General features: G+C 42.2%; 3 protein-coding genes across 6 annotated transcripts; 1 reads left to right on the forward strand and 2 right to left on the reverse strand.

Moving 5' to 3' along the window:
* Positions 1-457: 457 nt before the first annotated feature.
* rab23 (RAB23, member RAS oncogene family) lies at positions 458-7868 on the forward strand. The gene is made up of 7 exons (XM_070978205.1): positions 458-1001; positions 3130-3323; positions 3764-3849; positions 4131-4287; positions 4434-4516; positions 4616-4708; positions 4802-7868. Exons 2-7 carry the CDS (start codon positions 3169-3171, stop codon positions 4933-4935), a joined length of 708 nt encoding a protein of 235 aa, XP_070834306.1. The 5' UTR covers positions 458-1001; positions 3130-3168; the 3' UTR covers positions 4936-7868.
* A 695-nt stretch (positions 7869-8563) lies between these two features.
* bag2 (BCL2 associated athanogene 2) lies at positions 8564-10693 on the reverse strand. Its single transcript, XM_070977968.1, has 3 exons — positions 10393-10693; positions 9968-10077; positions 8564-9511 (listed from the first exon to the last, which is right to left on the reverse strand). Exons 1-3 carry the CDS (start codon positions 10512-10514, stop codon positions 9117-9119), a joined length of 627 nt encoding a protein of 208 aa, XP_070834069.1. The 5' UTR covers positions 10515-10693; the 3' UTR covers positions 8564-9116.
* An 835-nt stretch (positions 10694-11528) lies between these two features.
* On the reverse strand, positions 11529-18267 carry znf451 (zinc finger protein 451). 4 transcript variants are annotated; one of them, XM_070978292.1, is made up of 13 exons: positions 18170-18267; positions 17039-17099; positions 16667-16750; positions 16462-16575; positions 15471-15582; positions 15067-15217; positions 14843-14969; positions 14599-14758; positions 14124-14271; positions 12514-14009; positions 12356-12427; positions 11975-12028; positions 11529-11672 (listed from the first exon to the last, which is right to left on the reverse strand). In XM_070978292.1, exons 2-13 carry the CDS (start codon positions 17093-17095, stop codon positions 11632-11634), a joined length of 2616 nt encoding a protein of 871 aa, XP_070834393.1. In that variant the 5' UTR covers positions 17096-17099; positions 18170-18267; the 3' UTR covers positions 11529-11631. The 4 variants fall into 4 exon arrangements, with proteins under 4 accessions (XP_070834393.1, XP_070834394.1, XP_070834395.1 ...); XM_070978293.1 differs by having other exon boundaries at positions 18174-18250; XM_070978294.1 differs by lacking the exon at positions 18170-18267 and adding an exon at positions 17855-17916.
* Between the last annotated feature and the right edge of the window lie 312 nt (positions 18268-18579).

Genomic DNA, 18579 nt, shown 5'->3' on the forward strand with positions numbered 1-18579 from the left:
AGAAAAACTTAATTATCATTTTTATAGTTATTTATTAACTCTCAATATAATCAATTCATTATTTTGAAAACCAAAATGTATTGATCTGGATTGTATTCATATATTATATTTTGGATATTATTAATACATTTCTTACACGAGTTAATGAGGATAACTATTTTTAGTAGTATGTTGTGTGACTATGTCTAATTATTGATTGAAGAACCGGACACAGTGTCCATTTAAATGTGTTATGGCTTCAAGAAGTGACTCCAAACACAACTTTTTATTTTTCATATTTTGTGAAATAGGGTAGTTCAGAGGATGAATCTTCCCTGTTTTTGCTCATTATCTGAGGAGTGTAGATAGTTTTCTGACATTTTTTATTTGATTGCATTGTTAGTGTTGGCAGTCAAAAACTTCCCAATGTACACTCCATACCAGCTGGTAGCGGTGATGCATTATTACGTTATTTGCCAACGGCCAAAAGACATCAAGAAGAAGAAAAAGACCACGACGACGGCGAATAAGCGGAAGACGGAGAAGAAGAAGATGAAGACGCCTCTTTTATATTGTGCACTCTTTGGCTTTGCTGCCTAGCAACAGACATTAGCGAGCTAGCCAGTTGCCTGGTTAGCTACTCTCATGCGCAATGTAGTTAGCTGGAACGTAGGCTCGCGGACAGATAGCTATGCGTTTTCATTCCGTAAATCTCACCGTTTTTACTCAGTTATCGACGTTATTCAAACTTTATATGCTGTTTTAAAGCGGTGAACATTCTGTCTCAGCCGTCATTCGCCCGATACCATTAACTGGCGGAGGGGACGGTTCGTTTCTCTGTGAAAAGTAGCTAACCTGAGCTAAGTAACGTTAACTTAAGCTTAGCAGCAGAGTCACTTGCGTCTCCTGTTGCCACAGTCAAGAGCAGGAAGGGAGCTGTAGATATGTGATTTGCGGTTAACCGGGAGGTTAACTCATCTAATGTTGGCGGACACCAGATGAGCTGCAACGCGATTTTAGTGGTAAGAAATTGCTCACTGTGTGGGTTTGCTATTTTTCCATCCTTCCTCACCAGCACAGTTTCCTTCAGCCAGCTTTAACATACTGTACCAGCAGCCGCTTGGTAACTGAAGAGCTGACCCTCCTGCCAGCTGTTCAACAGGTCATAACAAAGGCAAAAGATTCTGATGTTAGGGAATAAAGCAGAATGAAAAGCCGACTTGTCCAATTGTTGATTCCCCTCACAGAGTTTGACAATAATTGTTACCAACAGCAACAGTGAATCTCAACAGAAAGGAGCATTTGCACCTCATGGCATTAGCTAGATTTTTATTGTCTCTGTAGTCTAAAATATTGGCTTTAGCTGTGTCTTGCATTGAGGACTGAGTAAGATAAATCTGTGAAGATGTCTCACTGCCTCGAAGGGGAGGTGTATTATCTTCCACATAGTAAACAAAGTTAATTTATATGGGCGTTATAATGCATACTATACCCTTCTACCTGTGCAAAAGGTCAGATTCTCTCATGTCTTTAGAGTAGGTCTAGTGTGAACGGGCTAATGATGAAATATCATGATAACCAGACAGCTCACAGTATGTAAAGGATAGTTATCTGTGCAAGTATGGAAAATGACCTGGAGTTGATGGTAATGGGGAGTCAAACTTTTCGGATGGTACTCTCAGGTACTTCAGAAATGATTGTGGGACATGTGTGATTTATTACCTTGTATTGTTAGACTGTACCACACTTTGTATAGAAATTATTATTGATTGTGTGTTAACAGACTTTCTAAGACTAGTGGCCAACTCTTCTCCCAGCTTAATAATCATATCTCTAATAATCTTTCATATTCACAATCCCTCACTTTGACTCAAAACAAATTTCAGCAAGACGTCACACAGAAATGATTAAACAGAGATCCGGGGACTGCTAATGTATAACTTGGCTTGTGAATCAAAGTTGAAAGAAAGACAGGTCTTGAGACTTCATTTAACAAGAGTTAGATTAATTAAAGAGATTGCAGAGATTAAATCTAATCTCAAGTGTACATTTGGCCTTAAACTAATGTAAAATTTCTATCAAAGAAGTGTACAAATAAAGAGCAGTGGGTTTATTTTAAGACGTGTTTTGCCTGCATGTTCTAACATCTGCTGCGTCATGCAGCTCAGTTTTTAGTCGATGAATAATATCTTCAACTGCAATATTATGACACACATTATGACTCAAATCCAGACTGGCTGTTGGACACCACAGTCACACAGTAGGTTGTCAGTGTCCACTGGGAACAGCTTTCTCGCAATATGTTGTTTAGCATTGCACTCAGCAGCTACACGCATATAACTGTGGAAGAGTTGCCAGTTGCTGTGTGTCGTCTGCTGCTCGCCATGCTAATGGAAGAATAAACACATTGATGGGTTTCTCCAAACAACTTCCTTGTAAAATTTATAGCAGTGAGTTCAATGTGAGCACATTGAATAGTTTAAAGGACAATTCCAGTCAGAGCTCATTACTTGAGTGCACCCCCTCCCTGATTCTTGTGGTAACATTTAGTGCTGAAACTAATTAAATTTCAAATTTAACAAGTCATAAAAATTGTAATCCCCGCAACCCCGAAAGGGATAAGTGGCATAGAAAATGGATGAATAGAAAAAATGTAATTTGGAGTTTTGACTGTTGGCCAAACATAAGAAGCATTTGTCATAGGCTCTGATAATTTGAGATTTTGTTGTTATTGTTGACATATAGAAAAAGATTAATTGAAAAATAAGATGAATCAATAACAAAAACTCATTAACTTGAACTTACTTAACTTAAAAGTTAACAACTTCCACTCCATTACCTTCATGGAACCGGTTTAATCAGAACTACTTCTAGGTGGGAGCAGTCCTGAGAGAGGATGTTTTAAAATTGACAGAATGTAACCACTAAACAGAGATCAGGTATTAGAAATCATATTAGGGGATCAGAGCTTAGTATTTTTATGTTTGGTACGCAAATCTCTGCAAATATTTTGTAGATGCACAGATCTCATAGAAAATATTTGAGTTGCTCACATGTTGCTGTTTCTGCTCAATTCTTTGTGTCTGAACATGTTCATTTTACACTTTGGCATGATGTATATGTATATGTCACATTGCTGAAACTCCCCAGGCAGAGTGGAATTGAGAATACCAGCCTGACGTCGCCACCATGTTGGAGGAGGACATGGAAGTGGCCATCAAGGTGGTCGTGGTCGGCAATGGAGCTGTTGGCAAGTCCAGTATGATCCAGCGTTACTGCAAGGGTGTCTTCACTAAGGACTACAAAAAGACCATCGGAGTGGACTTCCTGGAAAGGCAGATACTGTAAGTGACTTGCTTCTCTGTCAGGAATAGCTCGCAGGGCTGTGTGGTCCTACAGTCCACCAGCAAAGAATTTTTTTAGTATACACTAATGAGGATCCTGTTAAGTGCAGCCTGATGAATATTGAATCCTGATGTTAGCGACACTTAGGGGTGACCAGGAAAGCCTCTTTTTCTCTAACAAATGTCTATAATGTATAATAAAGTACTCTTATTTTGTCATGAAAACACGTATCAGATGATACTATATCATGAATTGTGGGCCAAAACACTCTTATTTTCTAAGAAAATGAATTTCCTAAGGAAACCGAGGTAAAAGGTTAGGTACTGATCTTTTAAGTGCAGATTTGGCCAACATTCATGAATACAACAGAAATAAGTATGACGTGCTTGACAGGTCGTTATGCACTGAATTCCCCCTCATTACCTGCTCATTGTTTTAGCGTGAATGACGAAGAGGTCCGACTCATGCTGTGGGACACCGCTGGGCAGGAGGAGTTTGACGCTATCACCAAGGCCTACTACCGTGGTAAGACCCCGCCACTGTGACAAATGTAACACAGCTGCTTTGGGTCACTGACCTCCTCAACTGCTGGGGTTAAGTTTTTATTTGTCACAGATTTTATGGTTGACTGGCAGCGCGGCATTCAACCAAAGCACATGAATCTCCAGCGGGGCTGCTCTGAAGTTGACCCAGTGTTTTCACAATATCAATTATTTGTCATATTTTTATCGGAATAGTTTCAATCATTGTTAAAAGAATGAACTGCTTGAAGACATGAACTGTTGGTGTGCTCTCTTGCATTCCAGGTGCTCAAGCATGTGTGCTAGTCTTCTCTACCACAGACAGGGAGTCGTTTCAGGCTATTGACAGCTGGAGAGAGAAGGTGGAGGCAGAGGTCGGAGATATTCCCACAGTTCTAGTGCAGAACAAAATTGACCTGCTGGAAGAGACCGTTATAAAAACGTAAGTAATGGTTTTGTGAAGGCAGAAGTCACACTGGAACAGTTAAATGCTGAGTACAAGTGGTGATGATAATGTGAATTGTAATGAAAGCAGTATAACTTGCCATGAATTCAAGACATTTTGTAATTTCTTTTCTTGCATTGCAGCGAGGAGGCAGAAGCTTTGGCTAAAAGGCTGAAGCTGAGATTTTATCGGGCTTCAGTAAAAGAGGACCTTAATGTCAACGAGGGTGGGTTACTGAAAATGTGGACAAGTGGTCTAATGCAAGTGAAACAAGCTCACTGTGGATGTTACCATCGTAACCTTTCTGCTGCTTCTCTCTTTTTAGTTTTCAAGTATTTAGCTGAGAAGTATCTTCAGCGACTCAAACAGCAAACAGCGGAGGAGACCGAGGTGGTCCATACAACAAGCAATAAAATAGGTGAGGAATCTTTCTGAACATCTCTGTTATATTGTAAGGTTTTTTTTATTATTATTGGGGTAAGGTTACTCATAAATTGTGTTTTTTCCTAAGGTGTTTTTAATACAACAAGTAGTAATGTGTGCAACCAGAACTCCAGCAACGGCAGAGAAATCATCACTTTGCGACCTAACAAACAAAGAACCAAGAAGAGTAAAAATCCTTTTGGAAGCTGCAGCCTACTCTAGATAATGGTTTCATTTAATTGACTGACTGTTGTTTCTGACACGAGATTGGTCATTGTTGTATTTTGTTGGGGTAGCCACATTTACAGACCAAAGCCCATACAGACTGGGGAAAATACTGGTCTATACTACTTTAATAACCTGATGTTTAATCTGAACTCTGTGTTGCTGTTTGCACATTTACAGTATGGTTGCATTTCCTTTGATTCATTGGACCTCCATCAGTGATGCGCGCACAAAACCTGTCATCATTGTACCCTCTTAAAGGGATAGTTCAGGTTTTTTGAAGTGGGGTTGTATGATCAGTAGATGGTGATTGGCACGCCCCCAGTTTGCAGAAGCAGCAGGAGTACCAGCATAGAATTGTCTGGGTCCACACCTTTGAATCTAACACCCTGCATCAACTTGACTGATTCTTCTAGCGCCATGACATCAAACGGCGGCGTCTCGTCTAAAAAAAGCAGATGATCCGGGGGACAAATGATTAGCCAGTCAGCGCCACTGGCAGGAGTAGAGAAATCCCGAAAAAAAACAGTATGTTGGCATTGTTATTCATCAGTGTCGAATTAGGAAAAGTTATGTTCAGGTGGATACCTTGGTCTCCAGTGATTGGTTAGGGAAAATCGAATCTCCCTCCCCCACAGGGTTTGGTTAGTGTTTTTTTTAGGCAGCCAAAAGGTGTTTTTCTGCTGCTCCCGTCCACAGCAGTACATAGCGTAGCTTCCTACACTTGTACTCTTGTCTGCCTCTCCAAACTGGGGGTGTGCTGACCTACACACACTTCACAAAACCAGAAATACCTCTTTAGGTAACAGTGTCATGTATTTAATGAAACCCCCCCCCCCAAAAAAAAAAACAGAAGATGGTTTTTACAGTCACGTTCCTGTTTTTAGCATTTCAGCTGTGCAATATGTTTGCATGTATTGTAGAAGATACGCAGATTATTTCGTACCATATTTTTCTATCCTGTCAACAGAATATGGTTCAAACTATTCTGTTTATCGTGGACAAAACACTTTGGAATCCAGAGTTAATTCTCTGTGCACAAGTATTTTTGTACGAATCACAGCAGTGTTGGGTGATATTTTCATTGAAGTGTTGACACAGTGCCAAATTTGCTCTTTCTGAGCTGTAGTGAAACGTTAACACTGCAGTGGTATGGATGTAACATGACATTAGTAGAATGTGCTCCTATGTGTAACCAAATATCAATAGCTACTGACACAGAATAGTCCTCTATTTGTCTGCTTACACTCCACTATCTATAGTTAGAGGTTTGTTAACCAAACTGTAAGACTTTAACAAAGTCTAAGACTTTGTGACGTAAAAACAAATTCAATTCATGATAATCTGCTCTTTGAGTCACAGTCAGTTGCAGCACAACATATTTCACGTTTATCTTTGCTTTTCTTTCATTTTGGTACAGCTACAAAATATTTCACAATACTTCTGACAATTCAGGCACTAAAGATGGGACAGAATGGTGTTTTTTGTTTCTGGTTTGGCCTCTGTAGTATCTGTTTCTGTTCTGTAAATCGCTGCTCCTTTTTGATGGGAAAGGGAGGAGTGGTATCAGAAAGTTGACAACACTAAACGCTCGCTGCTCGGTGGTGTCTGTCCCTGTGGTATCGCTCTGAAGGTACTAAAAGCTGACCACCAGGACCAGACATGTTGCTTGAGTGCCTGAATATGCAAGAAAATTCAGTTTCTTCTTATTACATGAGGGTACTCCAAAAAAGACTAATGCAGCTCGCTGTGAACTGTCTGTTACTGCCTTGTCTGTATCAAGCCTTTTTTTTTTTAAGTCATTAAATGAAAGATGAGAGTTTACCAAGCACAAAGATGAATATATGTGGTGATGTGGAAAAGTCTTAAATCTCCTATGTGACATTATGATCATTTCAATATTAGTAGTTACAATTCAAGTATTTTTCATGGAGTTAGAATACATGTGGGAATACATGTGCATGTATGTTTCTTTCTTTTTAGAAAGTCCTCAGATGTCTGATTGATGCTTTTCCCACATTCAAATGAACTTTATTCTCAGTCAGTTCAGACATGACTGAATTCATTCTTTTTTCTTTTTTTTTTCATTCATAGTCTGTGAAAAATCTCAACTGGTGCTTAAAATGTCGACACAAAAATCACAGGAAATCTCCAAGGCACTCTTTTTTAACAATGAAAATGCCTTTATTGTCACGTTCTTGTTAGCATCAAGCCTTCATCGAGTGCTTAAAATGTGTTCCAGTTGTACCTTTGGCACCAGGACTGTGTCACGTTTCAAGCATGCTCATCTGGTTGTATGTCATCAGTGCTGTTTTGAGAAAAAAAAAAAAAAGAGTGGCATAGCTGTGCATGCAAGCCTTTTTCCACATCAGTGAATGTCCAGCCATGGTTGCAGCGCCTCAATGCCTTGTCCATGTTTACATGCTCCACCAGTAAGCATCTTAATCCCTGCTCTTGCTGTTTGTTTTGAATTGCCTGCAAAGTAAATCTGTAAATAATGATTTCCTCAGCTTTCTCTTCCTTGTAACATTGTGTTTATTTTTGCCTTTTTTCTGCTTTTTGACTGAATGGATTTAGTGCACTTTATCGTTAAGATGGCATATAATCTGAAAGAACCGAGTTAAGACTAACCATACTTATGTGCTGTCACTCAGGTGTTGTAATAATCTTTGTGTCTTACTGTTACTCTGCTCTTTCACACATGACTCCACAAACCAATTTCACACCTTTAGATAGACAAACCAACATGTTTGCTTTCAGTCAGACAAAAACAACTCTGTTGGATTTTTGTTTTAACAGATAAGATGTATCACAATTTGAGGTGTGCCACACTGCACCTGATGTTATGTTTGGGTGGGTGTGTGTGTGTGTGTGGGGGGGGGGGGTTGATGGTAATCTGGCATAAATAAACCTTTACTTTTTTCTTGGGCATCCGTGTGTGATTTTAATTGACAGTGCTCCACTACAGTGTTTTTAACTAGTTTTAGGTTACATTTTAGGTACATTGTAAAAAGCTTCTTTCATGGAAATCACACATTTCTATGACATGACAGTTTTTATGTTGTAAAATATACTATTTCTGGCTGCACAGTGGCACAGCAGGTAGTGCGCGTGCCTCACAGCAAGAGGGTTGCCGGTTCGATCCCTGGGCGGGGCCTTTCTGTGTGAAGTTTGCATGTTCTTCCCGTGCTTGCGTGGGTTCTCTCCAGGTACTCCGGCTTCCTCCCACAGACCAAAAACATGCTCATTAGGTTAATTGATGACTCTAAAATTGCCCCTAGGTGTGAGTGTGAGTGTGAATGGTTGTTTGTCGTGTGTGCTGCCCTGCGATCGACTGGCGACTGGTCCAGGGTGTACCCCGCCTCTCGCCCATTGACAGCTGGGATAGGCTCCAGGCCCTCCGCAACCCCGAAAGGGATAGGCGGTATAGAAAATGGATGGATGGATGGATGGATGGATGGATGGATGGATGGATGGATGGATGGATAATGCCAACAGGATACAGTCTAACAGAACAAATACACTGGCTTCATCTGCTGTATCGGAGTGTAAAACTATGTGCAAGAAACCAACTGATACCTGTGACAGCTTGGCCATCAATGAGAGCAACAGGCCACCTCGACGTACTCAGAGTCAGTGTGCTTTTTATTCACTCTTTTGATACATAATCTGACATAAAAACAGCTTTGTGCCAACATGAACTAGAAGCCACAGCGCGGTGTGAGTTGTGTTGCCTTCACACAAAGAGGTAGTGTTTACACGTCCAAAATCCTTAATGAGAGGCTGCTTTGAAAGGTGAGACAAGGCAACAGGAAAAGATACTTCAACATGGGATTTGTTGTTCGTCACACACTGGATTTAAACAAACTGACTAAAAGTCCAGTGGAGCATCACACATTGTGTTTTTTTGTCTTCAGTGCATATGTGAGCACACAGTGTACTACACAGTAAAAGAATCCATTTTAAGTAGGTTGGTGTAAATATCAATCTTTTGCAGGTAAAGCTTGATCATGCTTATGATGGTGTCTGTTTACTGTATTTTGGCCCAAAGGTTCAGTGTCACTATAACTTTTTCAATAAGGACTCGTTTTCTGCTACATGTAGAGTCTCTTGACAAGTTAGTACAGGATTCTTCTTGGCGAGGTTAGTGGAATTAAAGACGCACTTAATGATGAGTCTTAAGGACAGCCATTGGCTTTTGGGACCTCCAGTTTTTGGTGATCCATGATCTTGATGTTCTTGTCTGCATTTTCAACGTTCCTCAGCAAGGTCTCCAGCCTGCGCTTGATCTTCTTCTGGTCCTCCAGAGCACAGCTGATCACTACGGCCTGAAACTTCTGATCGATGGGGACCTGCGGGGCCTCAGACACACAGGCGGCGTGCAGGGCCTGCAGCTGCTGCCGGCCGCTGTCCAAGTCGTCAAGCAACTTTTTCACTATTTCATCAATTATGGACGTGGCCTTGTGCAGCGCCTCCTCCTGCTGGGAGTTCCTGATTGTGCCGACGGAGATCTTCACAGACAGCGTGCGGCCCATGAGGCGGTTTGCAGTCAACTCTAACTCTTCTTTCTCCCCTAGAACAAAGAAAACAAGACAGACATCAATGCTGCATCTTCAAAGGACAAAACACACTGACTATACAGTGGTGGACACAATAATACGAACACCTATGCAATCTGTTGTGAGGGATTCAAACATCGGCTCAGCAGGGTTATAATATCAAGTACTGGTGATGGGGAGGACAACAAACTCTGACCTTGGCTCATGCAAACTTACATCTTGGCTTGGGTGGGGTGAAAAACTATCATGTTGCCTCGTTCCCTTTTAAATCCCCTGAGGTTCTGCAGCACCACCACCCAACTACAACTCAGCATCCAAAGCATGAGCTCACTGGATCGCAATGCTACCGAGAAATGAGAGCAGCTCCACAGGAAAGGTGGACAGCAAACAGGCTGAGCTCTACAGTCAAACAAGTTGCTTTCATGTCTCCCCCCGGCTTGAAGTCCAGAGGTGGGAGTCAGCGGCCTCACCAGCACAGATGTTACGCATTTCTTGTCCGCTCTGAATGTACTGAATCATCTCCAGGATGCACTCCCTTTCCTGCTCCATGGCCGAGGCCGCTTCGCGTAAAGCCTCCACCCTAACGGACAGAGACAATGCATGAGCACAAGCACCCATTCACGAGCACAGGCCCTGACGGTAAACATAAAACCTGCTGTAAACGGACAGGACTAATATCCAATCTATACACTGACTGTTATATGAATATAATAAGTATCCTACTGTATGGATATATCCACTTATTGTATAAATAAAACCTTTTCATTATTCATGATGCGCCGCTTCCCCCTCTGCTAGTTTGGGTTATGTTGATATTATATTGGAAAACATGAGAGCAGCCAAACAAAACACTGACGATCAAGTGGCACATGCTGAGGCCTGACCCCTCACGTACCTCACTTCCAGCTGATCCAAACTTTCCAGAAGTCGTCCTGAGCGATCGGCCATGGACAGCGTCCTGCTGAATTTAGCGCACGGAGCATCGCTCATTTTCGCCTGGATTTTCGCTTGAGCCATCTCGGTAAATAATAGTTTTTCTGATTATTGTGATCCGCCGCCGCGGAGAGGAGTCCTTCCCGTGTGCGACCAACACTGTGCGCTGTCCGGCTGACACTGCCGCGCTGCTCCGGCTGCTGCGGCGCTCCGGGGACAACATTTCCTAACATGGGCTGCAACTTCCTTCACCCGCTCCTCGCAGAAGCTTCCCGAGGAGCCCAGAGCACAGGTGGCACATGTCTGGTCCGAGGACCCGCGAGAGGTCCATGAGAAGCCCGAGCGGGTCCCGTGGAAAAATAACTGCTTTGACAGTTGTAGATTACCTGGAGATCACTTTTTTCAGCTGCCACAGTACACGTAGTTACCATATGGAGAGCAGTGGTTTAGAGTGGACTTTACATGGCTGCTTTCAGTTCACATCTAAATGAGACTTACAGGGATTTCCTCACCAGTGGGTGAGACAACTTCACCTCCGCAATGAGTTAGATGGCAGCTGCCAAATTCTACAACCACGAGGGTCCAATCCCAATTAACTTGTTCCATGACTGCACTGACTGTTTACAACCTGGACTACTGTCTCAAACTATTCTAGTGCACAGGACAGTTTTCTCCATTATCTGATTGACTGGTGATCAAACCGGTGATGTGATTGTCCATTTGCATTGTGAATCCACTTAAAGAGGAATCTGTCAGTCACCCACTTATGATTTAAAAACGCAACTTTTCTGCATACAAAGGGTGGCTCTACTCCTTACGGTACATACATGTGTGCAATGAAACCAGAGACGGCGAATTGGAGGTACAGCTCACGCTGTGGTCAAGGTTCAGCTATGGCATTTTGCAGTGTCATCGATGCCATCTATAGCACATGTGTGGAAACACCATGTGTTGAGTCTTCACAACAGGAGTCTGTGCATAAATCTACAGCCACAAAGCAGCATCCCAACATATGGGATCTGCCAGCTACAGTATGATCTGTGATGGGAATGCCCCAAGTTGACTTTTTAATATAATTTTAAAATGATTCAAAACAGACAAAATAGCAACTAACATTTATTTAATACACTCTGAACACTAATACCAGGTACAAAACTCAACATAATGTCTGATGACCATCATGTAACAAAACAAACAACCTTCAAAACTCCACAAGACTTCTTTTAAGAGCTTCTTCCAACTCTGGAAAAAAAGAAAAAAGCAGAACAAAAAGATTCAAGTTACATTATGTCCAAATTAAACACGACACCACCACCATAAATATGCTTGGAGAAATACATACTAGCCTATTGTACTAAATTATATATATATATATATACAAGTCTAATTGCTTTCTTGTGTAAATTATTATGATTTCAGTTGTTCCTAAATGCATCCTGTTTTCCTCACTACAAAGACCAACATGAGACTGCATTAAAATGTACTGTGGCGATAAGAGGCACACAAAGGGACAAACAGTGTACATTTCATGCTCCACCTCATACCTGCTGACTCTCTCGCTTCCTCTGCGCTCACGGACGTCTCGTTATCCGATTCACCTGTAACAGAACATGCAATAAATGAGCATCTTATACATTAAAATCAGAATTAAGATCCTGAAAGGCACAATGTTTAAGAGCTGACCGCTTGTTGAAGGTCGCTGCAAACCAACAGGGGGCAGCAAAGTAATCGCTAACACCTGCTCACTGTACTCTTTACTAGATATTATTACATGGGCTCAGGAACACTGCATAAAACTGGTAAAGCATTCTGTTTTTATTTACATTTTACTCAGCATCCCAACTTTTTTGGGGTCAGAGTTGTTTGTTTTTTGTCGTTTTGCATTTGCCAGTGTGTATGTGTGGTGGTGGTTATGTGTTGCTTACTTTCATGCGCTTCTCTCTCTTTGCTGGCCCGGTCAATGTTAAAAAACTTCACCAGTGTCTCATCTTCAATCTCTGAAATGACGACATAAAAACACAATCAAATGATTAAAAGCTGCACGCAAACAGAAACTTAACGTCAAAAATGTGAAGACATTTACCGTTGGCGTCTGGTTTGACCTCCACAGCATTGATTATTTTTACAGTGGTGGGCTCTGCTTTCATGTCTTTAACGCAGATCCTGGAGCTCATGCACGGTTCCAGTGTACAGTGTCGGGAGTGGTAGTGTTTATGGAAACTTGGTACACCCGTAAAGCTCTCCTGGCAAGCTTTGCATTCCACATCAAAGGTCTTGCTCAGGTTCAAAGCTGGGTGCTTGGTGTGGACATGAGTCTTCATCTGTGCGTAGGACGGTGCAGATACTCCACAAGGCGCACACACATACAGACATTTCCCCTCAGCGGACAGATCCCTCATGCACTGCGTATATGTAGCTTTCATCTCCTCTTTGCTCTTTTCTGAACCCATGCATGGACATGTAAGCTGACTGGTGCTCTCAGCAACAGCAGGCTGAACAACATCACCGCCGTCCATACAGTAGTAGTCCTTACTGTGAAGACTCTTGTAGTGCTCCAAGAACTCGCCCTCAGACTCAAACTGCATGCTGTCGCAGAGGCCGCAGAAATGGGAGCTCTTAACCTGCCCGTTGTGCTCGTTCATACAGTGTCTACGCACGGTGGACTCTTTGAAGAACTTCTGAGGGCAGTGTCCGCAGATGAACCTCTGATAGCTGTGACTGCTCACGTCGCTGCAGTGCTTCTGGACGTCCTCCTCCGAGTCAAAGACGTCTTCGCACATCCTGCACATCCATGTCTGCTCTGCTTTTGAGGAACATGTCTCTACTGTGTTCTGCTGGCCTGTGGACTTCAAGAATGGTGAATGTTGGGTGCTGGTGGACGGCTTGGCATCAGCGACAGCAGCAAGCTCCTCGGGTACTTCTTGTTCAGTTAAGTAGCCGTGTCCACTGTGATCCTTGGACACATGTGACAGGATATCTTCGTACCGAGGCATTTCCACTTTGCACGTGCGGCAGTAGAAGAGGAAGTTGGAGAGATGAGCTCCTCCGTGAAAGCGGCTCATATGCAGCCGGGTAATTGAGGACTCTCCCATGTGTTTGCCACACACGCCGCACTGATGGAAAATCTGGTTGACAGCCAAGAGATGCTTACTAGCTGCAGCTTCCTCTGAGAACTGGAGACCACACTCGCAGCACCATGCTGTTGTTGACTTCCTGCCGGCGCTGCCATTCATACTTAGCCTCTGCCGTTTGCCTGGTGATTCTTCGCAATGGGCCCTCTTCTTGTTTCTCTTCTGAAAAGGTGTTTGGAGGCCAGTGGACTGTCTAGTCCCCTCTGCCTCTCTAGCCCTCTGTGTGTGTCCAATGTCACCAAACCTGCAGTGCTGAAGGACTGCTTTCTCCATTGTCTGGTTGACCTCCACATTGTGCTGGGTCGATTCTTTGTGACTCTCAATTTCAGCTTGGCTGAGGAAGATTTTACAGCAGAGGGTGCACTGCCCTCGTACCTGCAGCTGTTTCATTACCTGTACGACGGTTTTATCGGCCTTGGCCACCGCACAGCCCTGTCTGCAGTGCACACTAAGACATGAAAGCAAGGAAAAAGGAAAGGAAAAAATCATTTCCATAAAACATCGGAACAAAATCAGTGTCTGCTACACAAGCATGCCCTGAATAAATCACAATAAAACTTACTTGAAGTGAGCTTGAGCTGCCTGATGGGAGATTAGTACTTTGTGACATAGAGAGCATCGGACAGTGAACGAAGCATCCTTGCACAAAGTGATGAGACGATTCTTCACATATTCTGGGACGGGAACTGGCATTGCTCTTCCTCTGGTTTCTTTAACAAGACAAAGGTAAAAGATATTTGGCTCATCTAATACATCTTCAGTGCTTTCCTGAAGATGGTCTTATTGAAAATAAGCCTAAAATGATAATCAAATCTGTTTGATTATTTCGCTCTGGGAACTTGCATATACAAATCCTTTGGGGCCATGTATACAAAATATGTACTCCATGGAAAGAACACACATTTGTCACCTAGAAAATCCTACCTAAATAGTTTAATAACTATATTTCCACTACCCTGTGCTCATTAATGTGGATTTGGATATGCGAGGTTTTAATGAAAATGTGCAAAAAACTAAAAATGTTAGGTAAACCTTACCATTCATGGCAAGTGACTCTGCGAAGTGGTTTCTGGCTGACATGTGCTGGAGACACTCATCACGGAGGTTGAAGAAGAGGTAGCAGGCAGGGCAGGCAAAACACACAATCCGCTGATAAGTCTGAGTCGTGCTGTGACCATCGGGAGTAGATGAGGACAGCTAGTAATCAAAACAACATTATTCAAAACATATTTAATCTCAAAAGAACGCTAATCCATTGCAGAGTCAGTAAACTGCATTAACCTTAGATGAAAGATGTTTCCTCCATTCCTCTTTAGTCAGAAAATGTTGACCACAGGCAGCGCAGGCAAAGAGCTCAGATGGACATCCTTTAAGGCTGATGGTGGGGTCACAAGGGGAGTGATCAAACCTACACACAAGATTTTTGCAAAATATGCCATGTTAGTACTCTGGAAAATGGCTCTAAGAATGCTGCACTCACACTGAAATGAATGGAAAAGAAAGACCTTTTCAAGTGTCCGTCGAGGAGGGACGCGTTGTCATAAACTCTCCCACAGTTTATCACTGGACAAGTGTGTCTAGTTGAAGTATTTCTGGGGAAAGGAGCAGATCTGTGCCTCCCTCCAGAACCAGCACTGACCACCCCAGGTCTGACACCTAAGTATACACAAAGATACAGTAAAAGAAATCTCTTAGGACAAAATAACATTTGAATCATCCCTCTGATCAAAGTGGATCACTGGAACAGCATGAAATTATAAACTTGTATACACAAAAACAGCACATGAGAGAAAAAAAGCTTTTACAGTTGTTCTACTGGCTTGAATCAACTCAAATACTGACAGATTTACAAGTAACATCAGTGATTAGTGATGATGCACCAGATTTCTGAATCAGATTTAAAATGTACCTGGCATCTTTAACCACATGTCTACGCAGCGCTTTGCCTCCTGATTTACTCCATTTGTAGAACTGAAAGCCAGCTCCTGCTGCCCATGAGCTCTCTGTAAGATTTGCTTCTCCTGAAACAAGACACACAATCAGATAACAGCACATGTTCCACCACGTCTTTTATACTTGCCTTACATGACAGATTAATTGATAACGAAAATAATAATTAGTTGCAGCCATGATGCTGCATGGAGTAAATACACTGCCATTCACTGTGGTGCTGCAGGATGCCACAGTTAATGTTTTCTATATTCTGTCCACAGGGTGACACTGTTGCTCCTACAACTTTACCTTACTTTACCCCTTAAACCAACACAGCACACACAGAAAATTTCTGCAGAGAATTTCAAGTTATTTTACTCTTTGCATGAAAGAAATACAAATAACAGCTGATTATAGACTTGCTAACAAGGTTTCCCCACCACTAAAGCTACAGACTTTCCACTGCTGGGTGTACAAACACATTTTTGCAGAGTGGTGCATAAATAAGATAAGATAAGATAAGATAAGATAAGATAAGATAAGATAAGATAAGACTTTATTGATCCCACACCGGGGAAATTTAGTCGTTACAGCCAGCAAGTATTACAAAGAGCAAACACACTGGCATAAAGAGGTCAAAATAAGAAAAGTGTACAGGGTGCAGAATAGAAAAACAACTATGTATATGTACATTTGTACAGATTAAAATAAAATAGCAAATGCCATAAAAATATACTATTGCTAATATTCTTATGAGAAAACTACTCATGACAAATGTTGTATTGCACTTGAGAAACACTTAGACTGTATATGCACAATATATACAGTTTATAAAAATAATGTTGCCAATATAAAGTATGCATTACAACCATTTTTTGCCCTTAATATTATTTTGTACATTCAAAAAAAGTGCAAAAAAGCAAAATGAATAAACAGACTGAGGACAACGATCTGCCATTGAAGCTTACCTTGAATGCTCTACATTTATTTGCCCTTTCCTTTTTCTCCAGAGCCACCTGGTGTGCTAGTCTGTCCAGCGTAGATGTAACACGCGCTCTATGGCAGGAGATTCTATCTTCAATCTACAGGAGAATAAACATCACAACAATTTTAAAAGGCCCTGGTCAGATATTCACATTATTTAATAAAAAGGGGGTCTATCCAACAACTCACCGTGTCTGCCAGTGATGAACAGCCCTCATCCTCACTATCACTCAGCAGATCAATACATTCCAATATCGGTCTGACAGGGCCCTCCTGAAGCAAGTTCAAGACGCCATGTCATTAAACACATCTACGTTTCTGTGGTTTATTACTCATGTTAACATGGCCATCATCAGCTCCAGTCACACAAGGCACAGCAGCTAACATTGTTCAGTCAATGAAATATGATATATTTAAGAAGTAAAATGGAAATCCAGTCAGATTATCAGGCTGGATCAAGATGTTGGTGCACAATTAGACCAGAGAGTAAGCCACTGCAGCTGACTGTTATCCTTTGAAACGATCGATTCTTGAAAGAGATGAAATGTGCACGTGACTTACTGACACAAACTGCACTTCTTCCACCTCATCCTCGTCTGCTTCGATTGGAGAAGACATTTATCTGAGGAAAAACAATCTGATGTAACTTCTGAAGCTGCAGCGCTGACTTTGAACATGCATGGGGGGGTGTGGACAAGTCAACAGAAGACAAGACAGTCAGGCCCGCTGACTCAAGATCAGTCCAAATTAGCCGCTTTTTTCTACACGTCTCTTAACAGTTAAATTATGGATTAGCGAGTAATGAACTACAGAACGAACCAGGTTAATATCGTTTAGTTGCCGTGAGAGTTGCATGAGATTTGGACAGAAAACAGTCGCTGTGTCTGCTGGCTGCTATGCTATTATCATAAGTTATGGTAGTTTTGCTCAGAGGACACGTTATCATAATTATTTTTTAATCAATCGGAAGGCAGTTATTTTTCTCAGCAGCTGTTCAGGCTTGCATGAAGTAACAAAAACCCGACTTACTCTGGTCTAACGCAGGTCAGGGCCATAAAACTCAGTTTCACCCATGTAAAATCCAACATGGGGCGTAATTTCTTCATCGCTACAAACCACAGCGCTTCTCTTTAGTGCTGCCACCGATGGGTGGAAGCAAAATTTCAACGGTCCATGCTGTTAGAACACGGTGTGGTTGCAATACAGCTCTCGGCCACAAGCGGCAGCACTGAGAACCGGAGAACTGAACAGCACCCTGACTGTCCAGCGAGGAAGAAGTTACGCGCCACAGTGAAATTATATGATGTGAATTCAGTTGATAGGTAATAAGGCTCATAGCGTCGTTAAAGTCCCCAGTTTTAGCAACTTCACACACACCTGACAACGACGTGAACCACTCTAATCTGTGGCCGACAACTTCACCTGCCCGGTTCCTTGGTTTGCATGACCAATCATGGTCTTTTCATCAACTTTATTAGCAGCGAAATCTTGAAATGAGTGCTTCACTCCCACGACAGTCCAGGACGACCCCAAAAGTCCTCCGGTTACTGGGTAAGCTAACGTTAGCTCTGACGCTTCCTGTTGCAACGGCTTGAAGTTACCCGACTTAACTAGTGCAAGGAGCTAGCGAAAGTTGGCCTTAATCAAACAAAGTTGAAATGAACAGTTGAACGAAACTCAACATCGCATTACCTACTGTTTATTCAGTCGGCTCCTCGGTTGACAGAGTGTTGGCTAGGTAGCGACAACACTCCAAAATCAAAGTAAACAGAGCTAATCTGGTCTGCAACGTCATGTGTAGCTGATACGCCCCTTTCTCAACGGAGTGTGCCGTGCGGACGGGGATAGTGGCTGAACAAACGCGAGAACAAACTCCGCCCGTCTGTTCTTACCATGTCCGGGCAGATGAGTGCAGTTCACCAACTAACACTGATGCTATTTCTTCCACTCGTATGAATAACTCCATGTAGGTTGTAGATAATTGCCACCGTAGAGTTACGAACTTGATTAGAAAATACACACGAACAACATATTTTATTGCGATTCGTAACATAATTGTCGCACACTGTCCGTGACACGGATTTGATGATCAAATACAATGA

This window comes from Chaetodon trifascialis, chromosome 13 (genome assembly GCF_039877785.1).
Source record: "Chaetodon trifascialis isolate fChaTrf1 chromosome 13, fChaTrf1.hap1, whole genome shotgun sequence".
Lineage (NCBI taxonomy): Eukaryota > Metazoa > Chordata > Actinopteri > Chaetodontiformes > Chaetodontidae > Chaetodon > Chaetodon trifascialis.

What these genes read in the sequence shown, in the direction of transcription:
- znf451 (XM_070978292.1), bottom strand. Translation starts at nt 17,095, where the DNA reads ATGTCTTCTCCAATCGAAGCAGACGAGGATGAGGTGGAAGAAGTGCAG. An exon ending in GGAAACATCTTTCATCTAAG is followed by an intron (nt 14,759 to 14,842) that starts GTTAATGCAGTT and finishes TTTGATTACTAG; the next exon opens with CTGTCCTCATCTACTCCCGA. An exon ending in GCAGCTCAAGCTCACTTCAA is followed by an intron (nt 14,010 to 14,123) that starts GTAAGTTTTATT and finishes TTCATGTCTTAG; the next exon opens with TGTGCACTGCAGACAGGGCT.
- bag2 (XM_070977968.1), bottom strand. Translation starts at nt 10,514, where the DNA reads ATGGCTCAAGCGAAAATCCAGGCGAAAATGAGCGATGCTCCGTGCGCT. An exon ending in TTGGATCAGCTGGAAGTGAG is followed by an intron (nt 10,078 to 10,392) that starts GTACGTGAGGGG and finishes TCTGTCCGTTAG; the next exon opens with GGTGGAGGCTTTACGCGAAG. An exon ending in AATGCGTAACATCTGTGCTG is followed by an intron (nt 9,512 to 9,967) that starts GTGAGGCCGCTG and finishes TCTTTGTTCTAG; the next exon opens with GGGAGAAAGAAGAGTTAGAG.
- rab23 (XM_070978205.1), top strand. Translation starts at nt 3,169, where the DNA reads ATGTTGGAGGAGGACATGGAAGTGGCCATCAAGGTGGTCGTGGTCGGC. An exon ending in GAAGAGACCGTTATAAAAAC is followed by an intron (nt 4,288 to 4,433) that starts GTAAGTAATGGT and finishes CTTGCATTGCAG; the next exon opens with CGAGGAGGCAGAAGCTTTGG. An exon ending in TACAACAAGCAATAAAATAG is followed by an intron (nt 4,709 to 4,801) that starts GTGAGGAATCTT and finishes TTTTTTCCTAAG; the next exon opens with GTGTTTTTAATACAACAAGT.